Source organism: Bombina bombina, chromosome 6, assembly GCF_027579735.1.
Source record: "Bombina bombina isolate aBomBom1 chromosome 6, aBomBom1.pri, whole genome shotgun sequence".
Classification (NCBI taxonomy): domain Eukaryota; kingdom Metazoa; phylum Chordata; class Amphibia; order Anura; family Bombinatoridae; genus Bombina; species Bombina bombina.
Window position 1 is genome coordinate 782,721,047 of NC_069504.1, and position 27,419 is coordinate 782,748,465.

Here is a 27,419-nt window from a genome sequence, read left to right on the forward strand (position 1 = left end):
ACACTTTTGACGCAAAAGAACCGTCAAAAGATGACGCAACTTCCGGCGACCCGTATGACGCCGGAAACATAAAAAACATTTTTGAACCAAAAACAGTCTGTGCCAAGAATGACGCAATAAAATGAGCATTTTCAGCCCCCGCGAGCCTAACAGCCCACTGGGAAAAAGTCAAATTTTTTTAAGGGTAAGAAAAAATGAATTGAATCAAATGCATTATCCCAAATATGAAACTGACTGTCTGAAAATAAGGAATGTTGAACATCTGAGTCAAGGCAATAAATGTTTGAAACATATATTTAGGAACTTTATAAAAAGTGCCCAACCATAGCTTAGAGTGTCACAGAAAATAAGACTTACCTTACCCCAGGACACTCATCTACATGTTTGTAGAAAGCCAAACCAGTACTGAAACGAAAATCAGCAGAGGTAATGGTATATATATATATATATATATATATATATATAGTAAAGTAGAAAAAAGTTGCAAGCAGCGGTCTTAAAAGCAAATAGTCTTTATTAGGATAAAAACACTCCATGGAATGGCACAAATGCATGCACAAACATTAGTCCGAAGCACACTCAGTCTCTGATATGTCTTTTTGATATCTACACAGGCGTATATAGGGGGTCAGCCGAGCTGTTTTAAGTGGTTCAAAGCAATTTATATATACATATATTCTCTAAAGGTGTATTGCTTTGATACAGAGAACGTATATTTACCGGACTTTGTTTTTTGTCTGCAAGACAACTGATTTGGAAAGGGCAGTAACAGTGACTTTTACCTTTGGCTTATATATATATATATATATAAGAGTATATTGTCGATTTGAAAAGTGAGGTAAGAGATGAATCTCTACGACCGATAACAGAGAACCTATGAAATAGACCCCGTAGAAGGAGATCATTGCATTCAAATAGGCAATACTCTCCTCACATCCCTCTGACATTCACTGCACGCTGAGAGGAAAACCGGGTTCCAACCTGCTGCGGAGCGCATATCAACGTAGAATCTAGCACAAACTTACTTCACCACCTCCATAGGAGGCAAAGTTTGTAAAACTGATTTGTGGGTGTGGTGAGGGGTGTATTTGTAGGCATTTTGAGGTTTGGGAAACTTTGCCCCTCCTGGTAGGAATGTATATCCCATACGTCACTAGCTCATGGACTCTTGCTAATTACATGAAAGAAACATACTTACCGAAAGACACCCATCCACATATAGCAGATAGCCAAACCAGTACTGAAACGGTTATCAGTTGAGGTAATGGAATATGAGAGTATATCGTCGACCTGAATAAGGGAGGTAGGAGATGAATCTCTACGACCGATAACAGAGAACCTATGAAATAGATCTCCCATGAGGAAAACCATTGCATTCAATAGGTGATACTACCCCTTCATATCCATCTGACATTCACTGTACTCTGAGAGGGGGAACCAGGTTTCAAAATGCTGAGAAGCGGCATATCAACGTAGAAATCTTAGCACAAACTTACTTCAACCACCTCCATAGGAGGCAAAGGTTTGCAAAACTGAATTGTGGGTATGGTGAATGGTGTATTAATAGGCATTTTGAGTTTGGGAAATTTTGCCCCTCCTGGTAGGGGATTGTATATCCCATACGTCACTAGCTCATGGGCTCTTGCCCATTACATGAAAGAAATGGAAATACAATGTGACCACACCCACGGTCACGCGGGTACAAAACCCGTCGTAAGCCAAAAAAGGACTGCACAATCCGAATACCCTTGATTCCATAAGATAAAATTAGTCCCACTGGGACCCCTGACTTCTTTCATTAACATTACTTCCATAAGAAAATGAAACGATCTTACTGGAATCTACGCCGTGGAACAGGAACACGGCCCTTCAAGTGTGACAGATAGTAGCATCACTTCTGACATGTCTTGAGGAGAATAAAGGCAGCAGCGAAACTCGTCAACGCTGATTGACAAGGATCTAACATGGAGTCGGGATGGTTTCGCAGAGACGACACTCCCTGCATCTCGGACTAACTTTTATATCCATGCTCTCACTGAGAGGCTGGACACCTATCTTCAACTTCTGACACTTCTCTGCCAAACTCCTGAGACGAAAGGGCAAAGAATGACTGGGGGATGAGGGGGGAGTGGGGGAGGTATTTAAGCCTTTGGCTGGGGTGTCGGTCTCCTGGTGGCCAACTTATTTCCCCAAAAGTAATGAATGCAGCAGTGGGACCTCTTCCCCGTTTAAGAAGCCTTGTAGACATTTTTGGACACAGTTTACTCAGTCATTGCTTTATATTAAAGGAAATTATTTCATGTTTTTAAAAGGGTGAAGTCAGCCCTTTCAAACGATGGATCATATACCCCTCTAAGTGGTACAGGGGCTAAGACCAGAAATTCAATAAGAACCTTCTGTCAACCTTCGGCAAAATAAAAAAACTGGTCTAATTTATATAGAAGACGTGCACTAACTATAATGAAATTGGCTAGAGCCTGATTGACTGCATTGATCAGCTGTTAAACCAAATTTCAGGGCTAACACTTCGAATCCTGAGACAATATTCTAGTTGTTTTAAATGTACTATGTACATGTGATGTTCTAGTCCATTTAATACTAAGAAAATCATCAAGGCTGCAGTAAAAGTAATAGGATAAATATGAAAAAGCCAGGTGCAAAAGAACAACAAAAAAAAAAAAAAAAAAAGAAAGAAAAAAAAGCATGCAAAACTATAGTGGTAATATAGTAGAAAAGACCAGGAAAAAGATAAAGGAAACAATTTAAAGGGATACTAACCCCAATTTTTTCTTTCATGGCATAGAGCATCGCAATTTTATGCAACTTTTCGGTTTACTCTTATTTGTTCTTCATTCTTTTGATATGTTTATTTGAAAAGCAGGAATGAAGGTTTAGGGAGCCGGCCCATTTTAGGTTCAGCACCTGGGTAGAGCTTGCCGATTGGTGGCTAAATGTTAGCCACCAATCAGCAAGCCCTATCCAGGGCTTCTGAACCAAAAATGGGGCCTGGTTCCTAAACTTTCATTTCTGATTTTTAAATAAATATACCAAGAGAACGAAGAAAAGATAGGAGTAAATTACAGTTACTTAAAATTGCATGCTCTATCTGAAATCATGAAAGAAAGAAATAGGGTTTAGTATCCCCTTTTAAGGGAAAATAGAGGAGGGAAGAACAGAAAATGGACAATTAGCAGAAATGAGATTGCAGGGGAAAACTAAAAAGAAAGTGTTTGCACACATCTTTTGATCCATTCACCCCGCAGACCTGGGTGTGCCTGCAGGTCCCTGAGAAACTCTTCTTGGGCTTCTTTGCAGGAGGGTTCCCGGGTTCGACCCTTGCGAGACTCATCCCACTTCCTCCTTCCGTTTGTGCTTTTCTTCTTTTTTTCACGCTCCTTTTTCTTTGGTTTGTTCGGTTGGGGCTGAGATAGAGCGGCTAATTGCTCATGTACGGCTTTAAGCTGCAAAGATAAACAATAAAATAAACTTAAAATCACTCATTCCCTAAAGTGTTCATAAATCTTACCCATTCCCAAGTTTTGCATAACCAACAGTTATATTAATATTCTTTTTAGCTTTGTGAATACCTTCTGTCTGAGTATCTTCTGAAAGCTCCCGGATCACATGACTATTATCTATTGACTTGCATTTTAGCCAATTAGTGCTGTGTTGGGCTGACTCTTAAATAACAGGCGTTAACAGAGGAGGAGTGTGCAAGTATATTTACAGGAAAGGAGCAGGCACACAGAAAAACTGACTTTATAAGTTAGACCGGATAAAGATCACCACCAGCGAAATGGACCACATAAGGCCCAGGGCGCCATTCCGGTATAACCGTTGGGGAGCTGGTCAGTCTGATCTTGCAGCCCCTAAGGAGCACAACAAAGCTAATTTTTGTTTCATTACTGGGATACAGCATGATAAAAATCGACACTGATTATCAGCTGATGAGACTTACTTGTTTTCTTCATAACATATCAGTGCTATACCAAAGGCATTTTTCAGCACCCTTTTAAACATCATTCATTGATTATAATTACACTGTTGCCATTTGTTTATTTGAAAGTGGACATTAACTGCTGGAACATATTGCATACTAATTAACCAAGAAGCTTCAATACAGATCTAGAGAAAGCAAGCTCTCTCTCACTTTGAATATAAATCAAAAGACTCAACCCTGTCTTTAAGAGATTTATCTATTAATAAACATCTGTAGTTAATAAATACATGTTTATATATCAAATTGATTGCATATATATTTTATATATAACATAACTTTTTTATATAACATATTATAGGTTGTTTGTTATTTGCACTGCCTAACCTCCCTTTCTGGGACTTCCTGTTTTATATACATTTGCATTGTCCTGGATGTGAACAAAAATTTTAGAGAACACTGAATTTGGGCAGTATTGCGGTGTACGGGCAAAAATAAATAAACTGCTATCCTTACCTGATAAAATTCTTGGTCGGACATGGAGAGTCCACGACATAATTCAATTACTAGTGGAATATTCCATCCTGGCCAGCAGGAGGCAGCAAAGAGCACCACCGCAAAGCTGTAAGTGTCACTTCTCTAACTCATAACCCCTAGTCATTCAGCCAAAGGGAAATGGAAAAAAATAAAGTGTAGAGGTGCCTGAGTTTGAAAAAAATAACTGTCTAAAAGGGTGGGGTCTTGGGACTCCTCCATGTCCAGAAAGAAAGAAATTTATCATGTAAGAATACATTTTGGTTTTCTTTCCCAAGACAATGGAGATTCCAACGAACAGGAAGGGGAGAACAAGACAGGCAGACCTAACAGAGGCACCACCGCTTGAAGGAACCTTTCTCCCAAAGCAAGCCTCGGCCGAGGCAAAATTATAAAAGTAGGCAGAGAGGAACCAAGTTGCAACACTTGACAATCTGTTCCACGAAGCTTCATTTTTGTAAGCCCAAGAAGAGGAGGATTAATATTTTCTATCTGAAACCACCTTAGGGAGAAACCCCAATTTAGTATGAAGGATCGCTGTATCCATATGAAAAAAAATAATTTATGCTTACCTGATAAATTATTTCTCTTCTGGTGTATCCAGTCCCACGGATCATCCATTACTTGTGGGATATTCTCCTTCCCAACAGGAAGCTGCAAGGAGGATCACCCCACAGCAGCGCTGCTCTATATAGCTCCTCCCCTTCCTGCCAACCTCCACTCATTCGACCGAAGACAAGCAAGAGAAAGGAAAAACGATTGGGTGCAGTGGTTGACTGTAGTTTAAAAAATAAAATATACCTGCCTTAAAATGACAGGGCGGGCCGTGGACTAGATACACCCACAAGAGAAATAAATTTATCAGGTAAGCATAAATTATGTTTCCTCTTGTAAGGTATATCCAGTCCACGATCATCCATTACTTGTGGGATACCAATACCAAAGCTAAAGTACACGATGAAGGGAGGGACAAGGCAGGTACTTAAACGGAAGGTACCACTGCCTGTAAAACCTTTCTCCCAAAAATAGGCCTCCGAAGAAGCAAAAGTATAAGAATTTAATAAAACTTTGAAAAAGTATGAAGCGAAGACCAAGTCGCCGCCTTGCAAATCTGTTCAACAGAAGCCTCCATTTTTAAAGGCCCACGTGGAAGCCACAGCTCTAGTAGAATGAGCTGTAATCCTTTCAGGAGGGCTGCTGGCCAGCAGTCTTCATAAGCTACGCGATTATACTTCTTAGGCCAAAACGAAAGAGAAGTTGCCGAAGCCTTTTGGCCTCTCCTCTGTCCAGAGGTAGATAACCAAACAAAGCAGATGTTTGACTGAAAATCTTAGTAGCTTGTAAATAAAACTTTAAAGCACGACCACGTCAAGATTGTGTAATAGGCGATTCCTTCTTGAGAGGATTAGGACACAATGACGGAACAACCAATCTCCTGATTGATATTCTTATTAGATTACCACCTTAGGTAAAAACCCAGGTTTGGTACGCAAGACCTACCTTATCTGCATGGAAGATAAAATTAGGGGAATCACACTGTAAGGCCAGATAACTCGGAAACCTCTACGAGCCGAGGAATAGCTACCAAAAACAGAACTTTCCAAGATAAAAACTTGATATCTTATGGAATGAAGAGGTTCAAACAGAACCCCTGGAGAACTTTAAGAACCAAATTTAAACTCCATGGCGGAGCAACTGGTTAAACACAGGCTTGATTCTAACTAAAGCCTGACAAAACGCGCTGAACGTCTGGAGCTCCGGCAGACGCTTGTGACAAAAGAATAGACAGAACCCGAAATCTGGTCCCTTTAAGGAACTAGCTGACAATCCCTTTCCAATCCTTCTTGGAGATAAATAATATCCTGGGAATCCTGACTTTACCTCATGAGTAACCCTTTGATTCCCACACAATAAAGATATTTACGCCATATCTTATGATAGATTTTCCTGGCGACAGGCTTTCGTGCCTGAATTAAGGTATCAATGATTGACTCGGAGAAGCCACGCTTTGATAAAATCAAGCGTTCAATCTCCAGGCAGTCAGTTTCAGAGAAATTAAATTTGGATGGTTGAAAGGACCCTGAAGTAGAAGGTCCTGCCTCAGAGGCAGAGACCATGGTGGAAGGGATGACATGCATACCAAGTCCTGCGTGGCCATGCAGGTGCTATCAAAATCACTGATGCTCTCTCCTGCTTGATCTTGGCAATCAGACGAGGGAGCAGAGGAAACGGTGGAAACACATAAGCCAGGTTGAAGGATCAAGGCGCTGCTAGAGCATCTATGAGCGTTGCCTTGGGGTCCCTGGACCTGGATCCGTAACAAGGAAGTTTGGCGTTCTGGCGAGACGCCATGAGATCCAGTTCTGGTTCGCCCCAACGTTGAACCAATTGTGCAAATACCTCTGGATGGAGTTCCCACTCCCCCGGATGAAAAGTCTGTCGACTTAGAAAATCCGTCTCCCAGTTCTCTACACCTGGGATATGGATCAGCTGATAGGTGGCAAGAGTGAATCTCTGCCCAACGGAATTATCTTTGCAACTTCCTACATCGCTAGGGAACTCCTACGGTCCCCCTTGATGGTTGATGTAAGGCCACGGTCATGATGTTGTCCGACTGAAATCTGATGAACCTCATTGTCGCTAGCTGAGGCCAAGCTTGAAGGAGCATTGAATATCGCTCTTAGTTCCAGAATGTTTATTGGAGGGAGGGTCTCCTCCTGAGTCCACGATCCTGAGCTTTCAGGGATTTCCAGACCTGCCCCCAGCCCAGAAGGCTGGCAATCTGTCGTTACTATTCGTCCAATCTGGCCTGCGAAAGGTCATACCCTTTGACAGATGGACCCGAGATAGCCACCAGAGAAGAGAATCCCTGGTTTCTTGATACAGATTTAGTAGAGGGGGACAAATCTGTGTAATCCCCCATTCCACTGACTGGAGCATGCAGAGTTAAAGCGGTCTGAGATGTAGGGCGTGCAAACGGCACTATGTCCCTTGTCGCTAACCATTAAGCCGATTACTTCCATACACTGAGCCACCGAAGGGCGAGAAGTATAATAAAGAACACGGCAAGAATTAGAAGGTTTGATAACCTGGTCTCGTCGGTAAATCCTCATTTCTACAGAATCTATCAGAGTTCCCAGAAAGGAACTCTTGTGAGAGGGGATAGAGAACTCTTTTCTTCGTTCACTTTCCACCCGTGCAACCTCAGAAGATGCCAGAACTATGTTCCGTATGAGACTTGGCAATTTGGAAGTTTGACGGCCTGTATCAGAATGTCGTCTAAATAAGGGGCCACTGCTATGCCCCATGGCCTTAGGGACCGCCAAAGTGCCCCCAGACCCTTCGTAAAGATTCTTGGAGCTGTAGGCTAATCCAAAGGGAAGAGCTACAAACTGGTAATGCCTGTCCAGGAAGGCAAACCTGAGAAACCGATGGATGATCTTTGTGTATCGGAATGTGAAGATAAGCATCCTTTAAATCCACTGTAGTCATGTAATGACCCTCCTGGATCATAGGTATGATGGTACGAATAGTCTCCATCTTGAATGATGGGACCCTGAGAAATCTGTTTAGGGATCTTGAGATCTAAGATTGGTCAGAAGGTTCCCTCTTTTTTGGGAACCACAAAACAGATTGGAATAGAAGCCCTGTTCCCTGTTCCTCCCTTGGAAATGGGTGGGATCAATCCCATAACTTGGAGGTCTTGAACACAATTTAAGAATGCCTCTCTCTTTATCTGGGTTTGCAGATAATTGTGAAAGGTGAAATCTCCCTTTTGGAGGGGAAGCTTTGAAGTCCAGAAGATATCCCCTGGGATATAATTTCCAAGGGCCCAGGGATCCTTGACATCTCTTGCCCAAGCCTGGGCAAAAGAGAGAAAGTCTGGCCCCCTACTAGATCTCCGTTACCGGATTGGGGGGCCAATCCTTCATGCTGTCTTAGAGGCCGCAGCAGGCTTTTGGCCTGCTTACCTTTGTTCCAAGCCTGTGTTACGTCTCCTGACCCAACTTGGACTGGGCATAAGTTCCTTCTTGTTTTGTATTAGAGGAAGTTGCTGCCGCACCTCGCCTTAAAGTTTCGAAAGGCACGAAAATTAGTTTGTGTTTGGCCCTTTGATTTAATAGACCTGTCCTGAGGGAGGGGCATGACCCTTTTCCTCACCTGATATCAGAAATGATCTCCTTCAAACCAGGCCGGAATAGGGTCTGCTCCTTGAAGGGAATTATTAAGAAGCTTAGACTTTGAAGTAAAGTCAGCTGACCACGATTTAAGCCATAGCGCCCTACGTGCGCTGAATAGCAAAACCCAGAATTCTTAGCCGTTAGTTTAGTCAAATGAACAATGGCATCAGAAACAAATGAATTGGCTAGCTTAAGTGCTCTAAGCTTGTCAAGTATCATCATCCAATGGGGTCTCTAACCTGTAAAGCCTCTTCTAGAGACCCAAACCAGAAGGCAGCCGCCGCAGCAGTGACAGGGGGCATGCATCAAGCGGTTGTAGAATAAAACCTTGTTGAATAAACATTTTGGGAAATAATTTCTTAAAAATAGGAGGGGGAGAGACGGTACAACCTGTTCTATTCCCATTCCTTAGGCAAATAATTTCTGAAATCCTTTTAGGTATTGAGAAAAACAATCAGTGAAAACATAATTTATGAAAGAACTTACCTGATAAATTCATTTCTTTCATATTAGCAAGAGTCATGAGCTAGTGACGTATGGGATATACATTCCTACCAGGAGGGGGCAAAGTTTCACAAACCTCAAAAATGCCTATAAATACACCCCTCACCACCACCCCACAAATCAGTTTAACGCATAGCCAAGAAGTGGGGTGATAAGAAAAAAAGTGCGAAAGCATAAAAAATAAGGAATTGGAATAATTGTGCTTTATACAAAAAAAATCATAACCACCACAAAAAGGGTGGGCCATGGACTCTTGCTAATATGAAAGAAATGAATTTATCAGGTAAGTTCTTACATAAATTATGTTTCTTTCATGTAATTAGCAAGAGTCCATGAGCTAGTGACGTATGGATAATGAACTACCCAAGATGTGGATCTTCCACGCAAGAGTCACTAGAGAGGGAGGGATAAAATAAAGACTGCCAATTCCGCTGAAAAATAAACCACACCCAAAATAAAGTTTAAATCTTATAATGAAAACAAACTGAAATTATAAGCAGAAGAATCAAACTGAAAACAGCTGCCTGAAGTACTTTTCTACCAAAAACTGCTTCAGAAGAAGAAAACACATCAAAATGGTAGAATTTAGTAAAAGTATGCAAAGAAGAGCAAGTTGCTGCTTTGCAAATCTGATCACCCGAAACTTCAATTCCTAAACGCCCAGGAAGTAGAAACTGACCTAGTAGAATGAGCTGTAATCCTTTGAGGCGGAGTTTTACCCGACTCGACATAAGCATGATGAATTAAGATTTCAACCAAGATGCCAAAGAAATGGCAGAGGCCTTCTGACCTTTCCTAGAACCGGAAAAGATAACAAATAGACTAGAAGTCTTTCGGAAATTCTTAGTAGCTTCAACATAATATTATCAAAGCTCTAACTACATCCAAAGGAATGCAATGATCTCTCCTTAGGAATTCTTAGGATTAGGACAAAATGAAGGAACCACAATTTTCGCTACTAAGTGTTAGAATTCACAACCTTAGGTAAAAATTTAAAAGAAGTTCGCAACACCGCCTTATCCTGATGAAAAATCAGAAAAGGAGACTCACAAGAAAAGAGCAGATAATTCAGAAACTCTTCTAGCAGAAGAGATGGCCAAAAGAAACAAAACTTTCCAAGAAAGTAATTTAATTCCAGATAATGCATAGGTTCAAACGGAGGAGCTTGAAGAGCCCCCAAGAACCAAATTCAAACTCCAAGGAGGAGAGAATTGACTTAATGACAGGTTTTAATAACGAACCAAAGCTTGTACAAAAACATTGAATATCAGGAAGATTAGCAATTTTTCTGTGAAAAAGAACAGAAAGAGCAGAGATTTGTCCTTTCAAGGAACTTTTAGACAAACCTTTATCCATACCATCCTGAAGAAACTGTAAAATTCTCGAAATTCTAAAAGAATGCCAGGAAAAATGATGAGAAAGACACCAAGAAATGTAAGTCTTCCAGACTCTATAATATATCTTCCTAGATACAGATTTACGAGCCTGTAACACAGTATTAATCACAGAGTCAGAGAAACCTCTTTGACTAAGAATCAAGCGTTCAATCTCTCCATAATCTTTAAATTTAAGGATTTGAGATCCTGATGGAAAAAAGAGGACCTTGCAGACAGAAGGTCTTGTCTTAACGGGAAGAGTCCACGGTTGGCAAGAGCCATCCGGACAAGAACCCATACCAAAACCTGTGAGGCCATGCTGGAGCCACCAGCAGAACAAACGAGCATTCCTTCAGAAATCTTGGAGATTACTCTTGGAAGAAGAACTAGAGGCGGAAAGATATAGGCAGGATGATACTTCAAGGATGTGACAATGCATCCACTGCTTTCCGCTTGAGGATCCCTGGATCTGGACAGATACCTGGGAAGTTTCTTGTTTAGATGAGAAGCATCAGATCTATTTCTGGAAGTCCCACATATGAACAATCTGAAGAAATACCTCTGGGTGAAGAGACCATTCGCCCGGATGTAACGTTTGGCGACTGAGATAATCCGCTTCCCGATTGTCTATACCTGGGATATGAACCGCAGAAACTAGACAGGAGCTGGATTCCGCCCATACCAGTATTCGAGATACTTCTTTCATAGCCAAGAGGACTGTGAGTCCCTCCTTGATGATTGATGTATGCCACAGTTGTGACATTGTCTGTCTGAAAACAAATGAACGATTCTCTCTTTAGAAGAGGCCATGACTGAAGAGCTCTGAAAATTGCACGGAGCTCCAAAATATGATTGGTAATCTCACCTCCCGAGATTCCCAAACCCCTTGTGCTGTCAGAGACCCTCCAAACAGCTCCCCAACCTGTCAGACTTGCATCTGTTGAAATTACAGTCCAGGTCGGAAGAAGCAAAAGAAGCCCCCTGTAACTAAACATGGAGATCTGTCCACCACGTCAGAGAGTGTTGTACAATCGGTTTTAAAGATATTAATTGAGATATCTTTGTGTAATCCCTGCAACCACTGGTTCAGCATACAGAGCTGAAGAGGTTGCATGTGAAACGAGCAAAGGGGATTGCGTCCGATGCAGCAGTCATAAGACCTAGAATTCCATGCATAAGGCTACCGAAGGGAATAATTGTGATTGAAGGTTTCGACAAGCTGAGATCAATTTTAGGACGTCTCTTGTCTGTCAGAGACAGGAGTCATGGACGCGGAATCTATCTGGAAACCTAAAAAGGTTACCCTTGTCTGAGGAATCAATGAACTTTTCGGTAAATTGATCCTCCAACCATGATCTTGAAGAAACAACACAAGTCGATTCGTATGGAATTCTGCTAAATGTGAAGACTGAGCAGAGTACCAAGATATCGTCAAAACAAGGAAATACCACAATACCCTGTTCTCTGATTACAGACAGAAGGGGGCACCGAGAACCTTTGTAAAAATTCTTGGAGCTGTTGCTAGGCCAAACGGCAGAGCCACAAACTGGTAATGCTTGTCCAGGAAAGAGAATCTGCAGAAAGCTGATAGTGATCTGGATGAATCGGGAATATGCAGATATGCATCCTGTAATCTATTGTGGACATATAATTCCCCTTGCGGAACAAAAGGCAGGATAGCCCTTATAGTTACCATTTTGAAATGTTGGTATCCCTTACATAACAATTCAATATTTTTAGGATCCCAGAACTGGTCTGAAGGAATTTCTCACTTCTTTGGTACAATGAAGAGGACTTTGAATAAAACCACAGGGGGGGGGGGGCCCCCCCTGTTTCAGGAACTGGAACTGGCATTATTACTCCCAGCCTAACTCTAGATTCTGAAACACATTTCAGAAATGCTTGAGCCTTTCGCTGGATTTACTGGGACACGGGAAAGAAAAATTCTCTTTGGCACGGAGGCCTTATCTTGAAGCCTAATTCTTACCCTTCTGAAACAATGTTTTGAATCCAAAGATTGTGAATTGAATTGATCCAAATTTCTTTGAAAAATCGTAATCTGCCCCCTACCAGCTGGGCTGGAATGAGGGCCGCACCTTCATGTGGACTTGGGAGCTGGCTTTGATTTTCTAAAAGGCTTGGATTTATTCCAGACTGGAGATGGTTTCCAAACTGATACCGGTCCTGTGGGTGAAGGATCAGGCTTTCGTTCCTTATTGTGACGAAAGGAACGAAAACGATTATTAGACCTAAATTTACCTTTAGATTTTTTATCCTGTGGTAAAAAAGTTCCTTTCCCTCCAGTAACAGTTGAGATAATAGAATCTAACTGAGAACCAAATAATTTATTACCCTGGAAAGAAAGGGAAAGTAGAGTCGATTTAGAAGACATATCAGCATTCCAAGTTTTAAGCCATAAAGCTCTTCTAGCTAAAATAGCTAGAGACATATACCGGACATCAACTCTAATGATATCAAAGATGGCATCACAAATAAAATTATTAGCATGTTGAAGAAAATTAACAATGCTATGAGAATTATGATCTGTTACTTGTTGCGCTAAAGCTTCTAACCAAAAGTTGAAGCTGCAGCAACATCCGCTCTAAAGATATAGCAGGTTCAAGAAGATTACCTGAACATAAGTAAGCTTTTCTTAGAAAAGTATTCAATTTTCCTATCTAAAGGATCCTTAAGAAGTACTATCTGTCGTAGGAATAGTAGGTACGTTTAGCAAGAGTAGAGACCAGCCCCATCAACTTTAGGATTTTGTCCCAACTTCTAATCTGTCAGATGGCACAGGATATAATTGCTTAAAACGTTTAGAAGGAGTAAATGAATTACCCAAATTATTCCATTCCCTGGAGATTTCTTCAGAAATAGCATCAGGGACAGGAAAAACTTCTGGAAACTACAGGAGATTTAAAAACCTTATTTAAAACGTTTAGATTTAGTATCAGAGGACCAGAATCCTCTATTTCTAATGCAATTAGACTTCTTTAAGTAAAGAACGAATAAATTCCATTTTGGAATAAATATGAAGATTTATCGCCTCAATCTCTGAGACCAGAATCCTCTGAACCAGAGGAACATTATCAGAATCAGAATGATGTTCATTTAAAAATACATCTGAAAAATGAGAAGTTTTAAAAGACCTTTTACCGTTTACTAGAGGAATAACAGACATAGCCTTCTTAATGGATTTAGAAACAAAATCTCTTATGTTAACAGGAACACTCTGAGAATTAGATGTTGACGGAACAGCAACAGGTAATGTAAAATTACTAAAGGAAATATCTGCATTAACAGTATGTCATGACATCATTACAAAACAACAGCTGGAGGAACAGATACCACAAGGTTTACAGCAGATACACTTAACTTTGGTAGATCCAGCACCAAGGCAGTGTTTTTCCAGAGTATCTTCTGACTCAGTGTCAATCTGGGACATTTGCAATATGTAATAGAAAAAACAAACATATAAAGCAAAATTGATCAAATTCCTTAAATGACAGTTTACAGGAATGGGAAAAAAATGCCAGTGAACAAGCTTCTAGCAACCAGAAGCAATAAATAATGAGACTTAAAATAATGTGGAGACAATAGTGACGCCCCATATTTTTTAGCGCCAAAAAAAGACGCCCACATATTTGGCGCCTAAATGCATTTGGCGCCAAAAATGACGCACATCCGGAACGCCGACACTTTTGGCGCAAAAAAAAAAAAACGTCAAAAAATGACGCAACTTCCGGCGAAACGTATGACGCCGGAAACAGAAAAAAATTTTGCGCGCACAAAAAGTCTGCGCCAAGGATGACGCAATAAAATGAAGCATTTTCAGCCCCCGCGAGCCTAACAGCCCACAGGGAAATTTTAAGGTAAGAAATAAATTGATTTATTCATATGCATTATCCCAATTATGAAACTGACTGGTCTGAAATAAGGAATCGTTTGGAACATCCTGAGTCAAGGCAAATAAATGTTTGAATACATATATTTAGAACTTTATATAAAGTGCCCAACCATAGTTAGAGTGTCACAGAAAATAAGACTTACTTACCCCAGGACACTCATCTACATGTAGTAGAAAGCCAAACCAGTACTGAAATGAGAATCAGCAGAGGTAATGGTATATATAAGAGTATATCGTCGATCTGAAAAGGGAGGTAAGAGATAAATCTCTACGACCAATAACAGAGAACCTATGGAAATAGACCCGTAGCCCAGTAGAGAGATCATTGCAATTCATATAGGCAATACTTCCTCACATCCCTCTGACATTCACTGCACGCTGAGAGGAAAACCGGGCTCCAAACTGCTGCGGAGCGCATATCAACTAGAATCTAGCACAAACTTACTTCACCACTCCATAGGAGGCAAAGTTTGCAAAACTGATTTGTGGGTGTGGTGAGGGGTGTATTTATAGGCATTTTGAGGTTTGGGAAACTTTGCCCCTCCTGGTAGGAATGTATATCCCATACGTCACTAGCTCATGGACTCTTGCTAATTACATGAAAGAAACAGGCACTGCATAGTATTTATCCAATCTGCATAATTTCTCTGGCACTGCAATGGTGTCACAATCATTCAGAGTAGCTAAAACCTCCCTGAGCAACACGCGGAGGTGTTAAAGCTTAAATGCAAATGTTGCTATATCAGAATCAAGTTGAATCCTCTTCCCTGAGTCAGAAACATCACCCACAGAAAGAAGCTCTCCTTCCTCAGCTTCTGCATATTGTGAGGGGGTATCAGACATAGCTGTTAAAGCGTCAGAGTGCTCTGTATTCCTTCTAACCCCAGAGCTGTCCTCGCTTTCCTCGTAACCCAGGTAGTCTGGATAATACCGCTGACAGTGTATTATCCATGACTGCCGCCATGTCCTTGTAAAGTAAACGCCGATGGGCGCGCTAGATTACCTGGCCGCCTCTTGAGCGCGAGTCCCTTGAGCGGGAGTCAAAGGCTCTGACACGTGGGGCGGAGTTAGTCGGCATAACTTCCCCCTTGTCAGATTCCTCTGGTGATAAATCTTTTAAAGACAGAATATGGTCTTTATAACTTTAAAGTGAAATCAGTACATTTGGTACACATTCTAAGAGGGGGTTCCACCATGGCTTCTAAACAATGAACAAGGAGTTTCCTCATTGTCAGACATGTTTAAACAGACTAGCAATGAGACCAGCAAGCTTGGAAAACACTTTACAGAAAGTTAACAAGCAAAAAATAAAAATGGTACTGTGCCTTTAAGAAAAATAAAAAAGGTCAGAATTTGAAAAACAGTGAAAAACAATTTATGCTTACCTGATAAATTTATTTCTCTTGTAGTGTATCCAGTCCACGGATCATCCATTACTTATGGGATATTCTCCTTCCCAACAGGAAGTTGCAAGAGGAGTCCACCCACAGCCGAGCTGCTATATAGCTCCTCCCCTAAGTGTCATATCCAGTCATTCGAGCCGAAAACAGAGAAAGGAGAAACCATAGGGTGCAGTGGTGACTGTAGTTTAAATAAAATTTAGACCTGCCTTAAAAGGACAGGGCGGGCCGTGGACTGGATACACTACAAGAGAAATAAATTTATCAGGTTAAGCATAAATTATGTTTTCTCTTGTTAAGTGTATCCAGTCCACGGATCATCCATTACTTATGGAAACCAATACCAAAGCTAAAGGTCACGGTATGATGGGAGGGACAAGGCAGGATTACGCGGAAGGAACCACTGCCTGACAGAACCTTCTCCAAAAAAACAGCCTCCGAGAAGCAAAAGTATCAAATTTGTAAAATTTGGAAAAAGTGTGAAGCGAAGACCAAGTCGCCGGCCTTGCAAAATCTGTTCAACAGAGGCCTCATTTTTAAAGGCCCAGGTGGAAGCCACAGCTCTAGTGGAATGAGCTGTAATCCTTTTAGGGGGCTGTCTGTATTATGCTCCGAAGCCAAAAGGAAAGAGAGGTTGCCAAAGCTTTTTGACCTCTCCTCTGTCCAGAGTAAACGACAAAACAGGGTAGATGTTTGCCGAAAATCTTTAGTAGCTTTTAAGTAAAACTCAAGGCACGGACTATCCGTCCAGATTATGTAAAAGAAGTTCCTTCTTTGAAGAAGGATTAGGACACCATGATGGAACAACAATCTCTTGATTGATATTCTTGTTAGACACCACCTTAGGTAAAGAAAAACAGGGTTTGGTACGCAGGACTTCCCTTATCTGCATGAAAAATCAGATAAGGAGAATCACATTGTAAGGCAGATAGCTCAGAGACTCTCCGAGCCGAGGAAATAGCCATCAAAAACAGAACTTCCCATGAATAAAAGTTTAATATCAATGGAATGAAGGGTTCAAACTGACTCCTTGAAGAACTTTAAGAACCAAGTTTAAGCTCCACGGGGGGAGCAACAGGTTTAAACACAGGCTTAATTCTACCCAAAGCCTGGCAAAATGCCCCTGGACGATCTGGAACCTCTGCCAGACGCCTTGTGCAAACGATAGACAGAGCAGAAATCTGTCCCTTTAAGGAACTAGCTGATAATCCTTTTGTCCAAGCCCCTCTTGGAGAAAAGACAATATTCTAGGAATCCCTAACCTTACTCCATGAGTAATTCTTGGATTCACACCCAATGAAGATATTTACCTCATATCTTGTGGTAGATTTTCCTGGTAACAGGCTTTCGTGCCTGTATTAAAGTATCAATGGACTGACTCGGAGAAGCCACGCTTTGATAGAATCAAGCGTTCAATCTCCATGCAGTCAGTCCTCAGAGAAATTAGATTTGGATGATTGAAAGGACCTTGTATCAGAAGGTCCTGTCTTACAGGCAGAGTCCATGGTGGAAAGGATGACATGTCCACTAGGTCTGCATACCAAGTCCTGCGTGGCCACGCAGGCGCTATCAGAATCACTGATGCTCTCTCCTGTTTGATTTTGGCAATCAGTCGAGGGAGCAGAGGAAACGGTGGAAACACATAAGCCAGGTTGAAGAACCAAGGCGCTGCTAGAGCATCTATCAGCATCGCTTCTGGGGTCCCTGGACCTGGATCCGTAACAAGGAAGCTTGGCGTTCTGGCGAGACGCCATGAGATCCAACTCTGGTTTGCCCCAACGATGAATCAACTGAGCAAACACCTCCGGATGGAGTTCTCACTCCCCCCGGATGGAAAGTCTGACGACTTAGAAAATCCGCCTCCCAGTTCTCCACGCCTGGGATATGGATTGCTGGACAGGTGGCAAGAGTGGTACTCTGCCCAGCGAATTATTTTTGAGATTTCTAAAATCGCTAGGGAACTCCTGGTTCCCCTTTGATGGTTGATGTAAGCCACAGTCGTGATGTTGTCCGACTGAAATCTGATGAACCTCAGTGTTGCTAACTGAGGCCAAGCCAGAAGAGCATTGAATATCGCTCTTAACTCCAGAATATTTATTGGAAGGAGTTTCTCCTCCTGAGTCCACGATCCCTGTGCCTTCAGGGAATTCCAGACTGCACCCCAACCTAGAAGGCTGGCATCTGTTGTTACAATTGTCCAATCTGGCCTGCGAAAGGTCATACCCTTGGACAGGTGTACCCAAGACAACCACCAGAGAAGAGAATCTCTGGTCTCTTGATCCAGATTTAGCAGAGGGGACAAATCTATGTAATCCCCATTCCACTGACTCAGCATGCATTAATTGCAGCGGTCTGAGATGAAGGCACGCAAATGGCACTATGTCCATTGCAGCTACCATTAAGCCGATTACCTCCATACACTGAGCTACCGAAGGGCGCGGAATGGAGTGAAGAACACGGCAAGCATTTAGAAGTTTTGATACCTGGACTCCGTCAGGTAAATTTTCATTTCTACAGAACTCTATAAGAGTCCCTAAGAAGGAGACTCTTGAGTGGGGATAGAGAACTCTTTTCCTCGTTCACTTTCCACCCGTAGCAACCTCAGAAATGCCAGAATATCTCTGTATGAGACTTGGCAACTTGAAAGCTTGACGCCTGTATCAGGATGTCGTCTAGATACGGAGCCACCGCTATACCTCGCGGTCTTAGAACCGCCAGAAGTGAGCCCAGAACCTTTGTAAAGATTCGTCGGGGCTGTAGCCAACCCGAAGGGGAAGAGCTACAAATTGGTAATGCCTGTCTAGAAAGGCAAACCTTAGGAAACCGATGATGATCTTTGTGAATCGGTAGTGTGAAGGTAGCATCCTTTAAGTCCACTGTGGTCATGTACTGACCTTCTTGGATCATGGGTAGGATGGTCCGAATTAGTTTTCCATTTTGAAAGATGGAACTCTGAGAAATTTGTTTAAGATCTTTAGGATCCAAAATTGGTCCTGAAGGTTCCCTCTTTTTTGGGAACCACAAACAGATTCGAATAAAAACCTGTCCTTTGTTCAGTCCACGGAACTGGATGGATCACTCCCATAACTAGGAGGTCTTGCACACAGCGTTATGAATGCTCTTTCTTTATCTGATTTGCAGATAGCCCTTGAAAGATGAAATCTCCCTTGTGGAGGGGAAGCTTTGAAGTCCAGAAGATATCCCTGAGATATGAATCTCCAACGCCCAGGGATTCCGAACATCTCTTGCCCACGCCTGGGCGATAGAGAGAAAGTCGCTGCCCCTACTAGATCGGTTGCCGTATAGGGGGCCGTTCCTTCATGCTGTCTTAGAGGCAGCAGCAGGCTTTCTGGCCTGCTTGCCTTTGTTCCAGGACTGGTTAGGTTTCCAGGCCTGCTTAGATTGAGCAAAAGTTCCCTCTGTCTTGAAGCGGAGGAAGTTGATGCTGCAACCTGCTTTGAAATTTCGAAGGCACGAAAATTAGACTGTTTGGCCTTTGCTTTGGCCCTGTCCCGAGGAGAGGGTGTGACCCTTACCTCCAGTAATGTCAGCAATAATTTCCTTCAAATAAGGTCTGCCCATTGAAAGGAATGTTGAGTAATTTAGACTTCGAAGTCACGGTCAGCTGACCAGGATTTAAGCCATAGCGCCCTACGCGCTTGGATGGCGAAATCCGGAATTCTTAGCGTTAGTTTAGTCAAATGAAACAATGGCATCAGAAACAAATTAGTTAGCTAGCTTAAGTGTTCTAAACTTGTCAATTTCAGTCAATGGAGCTGTATGGATGGCCTCTTCCAGGGCCTCAAACCAGAATGCCGCCGCAGCCGTGACAGGCGCAATGCATGCAAGGGGCTGTAAAATAAAACCTTGTTGAATAAACATTTTCTTAAGGTAACCCTCCAATTTTTTATCCATTGGATCTGAAAAAGCACAACTGTCCTCAACCGGGATAGTAGTACGCTTTGCTAAAGTAGAAACTGCTCCCTCCACCTTAGGGACCGTCTGCCATAAGTCCGGTGTAGTGGCGTCTATTGGAAACATTTGTCTAAATATAGGAGGTGGGGAAAAAGGCACACCCGGTCTATCCCACTCCTTGCTAATAATTTCTGTAAGCCTTTTAGCTATAGGAAAAACATCAGTACACACCGGTACCGCATAGTATTTATCCAGCCTACACAATTTCTCTGGTACTGCAACTGTGTTACAGTCATTCAGAGCAGCTAATACCTCCCCAAGCAACACACGGAGGTTCTCAAGCTTAAATTAAAATTAGAAATCTCTGAATCAGGTTTCCCCGAATCAGAGATGTCACCCACAGACTGAAGCTCTCCGTCCTCATGATCTGCATATTGTGACGCAGTATCAGACATGGCCCTTACAGCATCTGCGCACTCTGTATTTCTCCTAACCCCAGAGCAATCGCGCTTGCCTCTTAATTCAGGCAACCTGGATAATAACTCTGACAGGGTATTATTCATGATTGCAGCCATGTCCTGCAAGGTAATTGCTATGGGCGTCCCTGATGTAATTGGCGCCATATTAGCGTGCATCCCCTGAGCGGGAAGCGAAGGGTCTGACACGTGGGGAGAGTTAGTCGGCATAACTTCCCCCTCGTCAGAATCTTCTGGTGATATTTCTTTTATAGTTAAAGACTGATCTTTACTGTTTAAGGTGAAATCAATACATTTAGTACACATTCTATGGGGATCCACCATGGCTTTCAAACATAATGAACAAGTAGTTTCCTCTGTGTCAGACATGTTTAAACAGACTAGCAATGAGACTAGCAAGCTTGGAAAACACTTTAAACAAGTTTACAAGCAATATAAAAAAACGTTACTGCACCTTTAAGAAACACAAATTTTGTCAAAATTTGAAACAGTGAAAAAAGGCAGTTACACTAACGAAATTTTTACAGTGTATGTAACAAGTTAGCAGAGCATTGCACCCACTTGCAAATGGATGATTAACCCCTTAATACCCAAAATGGAATAATAAAAGACAAAAACGTTTTTTTTTTGTTTTTTTTTTCAAACAGTCACAACAACTGCCACTGCTCTACTGTGGCTTTTTACCTCCCTCAAAAACGACTTTGAAGCCTTTTGAGCCCTCCAGAGATGTCCTGGATCATGTAGAGGGAAACTGAATGTCTCTGTCAGTATTTTTATCTGCACAGAAAAGCACTAAAAAAGGCCCCTCCCACTCATATTACAACAGTAGAAAGCCTAAGGAAACTGTTACTAGGCAAAATTCAAGCCAGCCATGTGGAAAAAAACTAGGCCCCAATAAGTTTTATCACCAAATACATATAAAAACTATTAAACATGCCAGCAAACGTTTTATATTACATTTTTATAAGAGTATGCATCTCTATTAATAAGCCTGATACCAGTAGCTATCACTGCATTTAAGGCTTTACTTACATTAGTTCGGTATCAGCAGCATTTTCTAGCAATTCCATCCTAGAAAAATATTAACTGCACATACCTTATTGCAGGAAAACCTGCACGCCATTCCCTCTCTGAAGTTACCTCAACTCTCAGAATATGTGAGAACAGCCATGGATCTTAGTTACTTCTGCTAAGATCATAGAAAACGCAGGCAGATTCTTCTTCTAAATACTGCCTGAGATAAACAGTACACTCCGGCACCATTTAAAAATAAACTTTGATTGAAGAATAAACTAAGTATAAAACACCACACTCCTCTTACGACCTCCATCTTGGTTGAGGCTTGCAAGAGAATGACTGGGTATGACAGTTAGGGGAGGAGCTATATAGCAGCTCTGCTGTGGGTGATCCTCCTGCAACTTCCTGTTGGGAAGGAGAATATCCCATAAGTAATGGATGATCCGTGGACTGGACACACTTAACAAGAGAAAAAAAAGCAGTAAATTAAACGAAATTTTTACAGTGTGTATAATAGGCTAACAGAGCATTGCACCCACTTGCAAATGGATGATTAACCCCTTAGTGTCAAAAACGGATAAAAAAAACGAAATAGACGTTTAACAGTCACAACCAACTGCCACAGCTCTGCTGTGGCCCTACCTTGCCATACAAACTACTTTGGAAAGCTCAAAAACCCTTCAGAGAGGTCCTAAGCATTCAGGGAACTCCTTAAGGAAAACTGGATGTCTCAGTCTGTAAAAGTTAATGCGCATCTAGGCGTGAAAATAGGCCCCTCCCACTTCCTGTCTACACAGTGACAGGCCTAACAAAACTATCCTAGGCAAATTTTAGCCAGCCATGTGGAAGAAAAATGGGCCCCAACAAAGTTCATCACCAGAAAGCATATAAAAACGTTTAAGCACTCCCAGCAAACGTTTTATATTTCAGTAGTTTGAAAAAATAATAAGAGTGTTACCTCTAATAGTAAGCATGATACTAGTTGTTATTAAATCACTGTAATCAGGCTTACCTTAAATAAATCTGTATCAACAGCATTTTCTAGCATATACATTTCTCTAGAAAAATTTAGACTGCACATACCTCATAGCAGGATACCCTGCACGCCATTCCCCAAGCGGAAGTTACCTCTCTCTTCAGTTATGTGTGAGAACAGCAATGGATCTTAGTTACAACCTGCTAAGATCATTAGAGACCACAGGCAGACTCTTCTTCTATTTTCTGCCTGAGACCAAAATAGTACAACTCCGGTACCATTTAAAAATAAACTTTTGAATTGAAGAAAAACGAACTAAATAACACCACATCTCTCTTAACGGCTTCCATGCTTGTCGAGAGCTGCAAGAGAATGACTAGAGGTGGCAGGAAGGGGAGGAGCTATATAGACAGCTCTGCTGTGGGTGATCCTCTTGCAGCTTCCTGTTGGGAAGGAGAATATCCCACAAGGTAATGGATGATCCGTGGACTGGATACACCTTACAAGAGAAATAAGGGTAAGGCGAATTGCGACTGCAAAGCCGAGAGTTCAGAAACTCCTCAGAGCAGAAGAAATAGCAGTAAGAAACAAAACCTTCCAAGATAGCAGCTTAATATCTATGGAATGCATTTGCTCAAACGGAGCCTGCTACAAAACTAAGAACTAGGTTAAGGCTCCAAGAAGGAGCAAAAGGAAAAAAAACACAGGCTTGATACTAACCAGGGCCTGACAAAAAGATTGAACATCTGGCATATCCGCCAGACACTTCTGAAAAAGAATATACTGCAGAAATCGACCTTTCAGGAGAACTGGCCGACAACCCTTTTCCAGACCATCCTGGGAGAAAAGACAAAATTCTAGGAATCCTGACCCTAATCCAAGCGTAGCCCTTTGATTCACAACAATAGCTGTATGTACGCCATACCTTATGGTAACTCTTACGATTAACAGGCTTGCGAGTCTGAATCATAGTATCAATGACTTACACATGAGCATCTATCAGGTTGGCCTAAGGATCTCTGACCTTGAACAGTACCTTGGATCTGATGGCGTCTCATCAGAACGCTAGGCTTCCAACTCTGGCACCCCCCACTTGAGGGTTAACCTGGAGAAACACCTTCGTATGGAGAGCTCACTCCTCTGAATAAAAAGTCTGTCTGCTCAGAAAATCCGCCTCCCAGATGTCCACTCCTAGAATGTGGATAGCAGATAGAAGACAATTGTGCGTTTCTGCCCACTGAAAAATCCAAGTCACCTCCTACATGGTAAAGGAACTCCTAGTTCCTCCTTGGTGGTGGTTGTAAGCCACTGAGGTGATGCTGTCCGACTGGAATATGAAAAACCAGACTAAAGACAACTGAGGCCAAGCCGACAGGGCATTGAAGTTCGCTCTCAACTCCAAGATGTTTATGGAGAATAGGCCCTGAGCCTTTAAAGAGTCCCAGACTGCTCCCCAGCCTAACATCCGTAGATACAATCACCCAGGAGGGTCACCGGAAGCATGTGCCCTGGGACGGATGAACCTGAGGAATCCACCACGAGAGAGTCTCTTGTTAATGTATTCAGATCTATCTTCTGCAACAGAGCTCTTAGGTGGAATCGAGCAAAAGGAATGATTTCCATGGAATCAAACATCAGACCAATCACCTCCAAGCATTAAGTCAGAGAAAGGAACAAGGATAGAATATTGAATACTGACATCGGTCAGGAACATATTCCTGGACAGGGATCTCCAATTGTTCGGAATGAACAACCCTTGTAGCTGGAACAAGGGAACTTTTCCAGATCCACATTTCCTCTCGTGGGAATGTAGAAAAAATAAATGTATTTCTTTTACGATATGATGAGTCCACGGATTTAATCCTTACTTATGGGATTATGCCTCCTGTTTAGCAGGAAGTGGCAAAGAGCACCACAGCAGAGCTGTATATATAGCTCCTCTGTGATGAACCAAGGTTATCCAACCCTGCGCCAGTCACTTATTTGGCACAGAAAGGGTTATCAGCCCCCTTTTTCTGTCACCAATAGGTCACAATCTAGCCAAACCAGGCAAGCTTGTGATTCAGTTTAGTGGGTGCACGGGTTTACCACACTCCCCTAGTCTGTACTAGACGTAAGAGAAATGCCCAAAACTCCCTTTAAAAGCCACACACAATAAACTATCAATCCTATAGCTCCAATACTGTCACCACTTAAAATTTATTAAAGGGAAAATCCTAAGAAAAAAACCCAGATTTTACACATTAACTCTAGAAATACAATTTAGCAGAAAATAACCTAAATTATACAGTTATAATATTCCAGTCTCTTTCAGTAACATGGTTCAATTATTAGACAAAGGCCAAACTTAATAAAGGAATTATTTATTATGCCAAATATACAATGCACAATGCATTATTAATAAACAAGTTGTCACAGCCTCAGTTGTAAGAATGACAATCTTATTGTTAAAACATAAAATTCTTATACCATTTTCCACAGATCAAGTTGCCTGACCACATCCTCCTGGGCGGGCTAAGAAAACCCCCCTGTCTTTATGACCTTCAATATACTAATTTCTTGCCTGAAATTAAACAATCCATTATAAGTTCTGCTAGGTAAGAAATTTCTATATTTACATATCTAGAACCTTTTAGTTTTATTGGGAGCATCGGTTTGATATCAAATATGCCATAGGTTGTCATATTTACCTTCCTTTAAGGTTATAACAGTTTTAACACACATATGTTCATAATATACCAATGTCCTTTCAGTGACCTGGTCAGTTTTTGTAATGAAGGCCCTGTTTTGCATCATGTATTCTATTGACAGCCTAAGCCATAAACCCTTTCCTGTGTATATTCTGAAACTAAGAGCTTGAGTGGCTTTATGACTCAATGCACACACAATAACACTTGGTGGGGATATTTAGGAGACTCCTGGCAGTTCAAAGTAAACACGAGTCACAATTCTTCTTGAAAACAAATAACTGTTTTGAGTTCAAGCTACACAGAATTAACCCCATCTTAGCTAAATCCTGAGGTTTTCGTGACATCCTCCCTTCCCTCCCACTCCAGTCATTCGACCAAAATTAGGAAGAGAAAGGAAAAGCCAAAGGTGCAGAGGTGACTGACGTTTAACAAAATTAATTACCTGTCTTAGAAAATGACAGGGTGGGCCGTGGCTCGTCTGATCGTAAAAGAAATAAATTTATCAGGTAAGCATAAATTTCCTTTTCTTTTACAAGATATGACGAGTCCACGGATTTCATCCTTACTTATGGGATACAATACCAAAGCTATAGGACACGGATGAAAGGGAGGGACAAGACAGGAACCTAAACGGAAGGCACCACAGCTTGAAGAACCTCTCTCCCAAAACCAGCCTCAGATGAAGCAAAAGTGTCAAATTTGGAAAAAGTGTGAAGAGACGACCAAGTTGCAGCCTTGCAAATCTGTTCAACAGAAGCATCGTTTTTAAACGCCCATGAGGCCACAGCCCTAGTGGAACGAGCCATAATTCTTTCAGGAGGCTGCTGTCCAGCAGTCTCATATGCCAGATGGATGATACTCTTCAGCCAAAAAGAAAGAGAGAGGTAGCCGTAGCTTTCTGCCCTCTACACTTTCCAGAACAATAAAAAAAGAAGATGATTGACGAAATTCTTTAGTCGCCTGCAAGTAAAACTTCAGGGCACGGACCACGTCCAAGTTATGCAACAAACGCTTCTTCTTAGAAGAAGGATTAGGACACAATGAAGGAACAACAATTTCCTGATTAATATTCTTATTAGAAACAACCTTAGGAAGAAAACCAGGTTTGGTACGTAAAACCACCTTATCAGAATGAAAAATAACATAAGGAGAGTCACATTGTAACGCTGAAAGCTCGGAAACTCTACGAGCAGAAGAAATAGAAACCAAAAATAAAACCTTCCAAGATAACAACTTAATATCTATGGAATGCATGGGTTCAAACGGAACCCCTTGAAGAACATTAAGAACTAAGTTCAAACTCCAGGGTGGAGCAATTGGTCTAAACACAGGCCTGATTCTGGTCAGAGCCTGACAAAAAGACTGAACGTCTGGAACATCTGCCAAACGCTTGTGTAGTAAAATCGACAAAGCAGAAATTTGTCCCTTTAAGGAACTTGCTGATAACCCCTTCTCCAATCCTTCTTGGAGAAAAGATAAAATCCTGGGAATCCTAACTCTACTCCATGAGTAGCCCTTGGATTCGCACCAATAAAGATATTTACGCCATATCTTATGGTAGATCTTTCTAGTGACAGGCTTACGTGCCTGAATCAAAGTATCAATGACGAATCAAAGAACCCCTGCTTAGATAAAATCAAGCGTTCAATCTCCAAGCAGTCAGCTGCAGATGTGGGAAGGGTCCCTGAATGAGAAGGTCCTGCCTCAATGGAAGCTTCCACAGCGGCAGAGATGACATGTCCACTAGATCGGCATACCAAGTCCTGCGAGGCCACGCAGGCGCGATTAGAATTACCGAAGCCCTCTCCTGTTTGAACCGTGCAATCACCCGGGGAAGGAGAACAAATGGTGGAGACACATAAGCTAGGTTGAATGACCAAGGCACTGCCAAGGCATCTATCAGTTCGGCCTGAGGATCCCTTGACCTGGATCCGTATCTTGGGAGCTTGACATTCTGATGAGACGCCATCAAATCCAATTCCGGTCCGCCCCATCTGAGAATCAGAGTGGCAAAGACCTCCGGATGGAGGATGGGATGTAGATTGCTGACAGATAACAAGAGTGAGTCTCTGCCCATCAAATTATCTTGGATATTTCTGTCATTGCTAAGGAACTCCTCCTTCCTCCCTGATGATTGATGTAAGCCACAGTCGTGATGTTGTCCGACTGAAAACGGATGAATTTGGCCGAAGCCAACTGAGGCCAAGCCTGAAGCGCATTGAATATTGCTCTCAATTCAAGAATATTGATTGGAAGAGACTCCCGACTGAGTCCACACACCCTGAGCCTTTAGGGAATTCCAGACTGCACCCCAACCTAGTAGACTGGCGTCCGTTGTCACTATCACCAATAAGGGTCTGCGGAAGCACGTCCCTTGGGACAGATCTGGCAACAACCACCAAAGAAGAGAGAGTCTCTTGTCTCCTGATCCAGATCTATCTGAGGAGACAAATTTGCATAATCTCCACTCCACTGCCTGAGCATGCTCAGTTGTAGCGGTCTG

General features: G+C 42.0%; 1 protein-coding gene across 1 annotated transcript in view; it reads right to left on the minus strand.

Moving 5' to 3' along the window:
• LOC128663661 (bromodomain-containing protein 4B-like) overlaps positions 1 to 27,419 on the minus strand; it is a 777,540-nt gene that overhangs the window by 259,473 nt on the left and 490,648 nt on the right. The window contains 2 exon segments of the mRNA XM_053718097.1: positions 3,266 to 3,303; positions 3,306 to 3,461. Of these exon segments, the coding sequence (XP_053574072.1) occupies positions 3,266 to 3,303; positions 3,306 to 3,461 (194 nt within the window).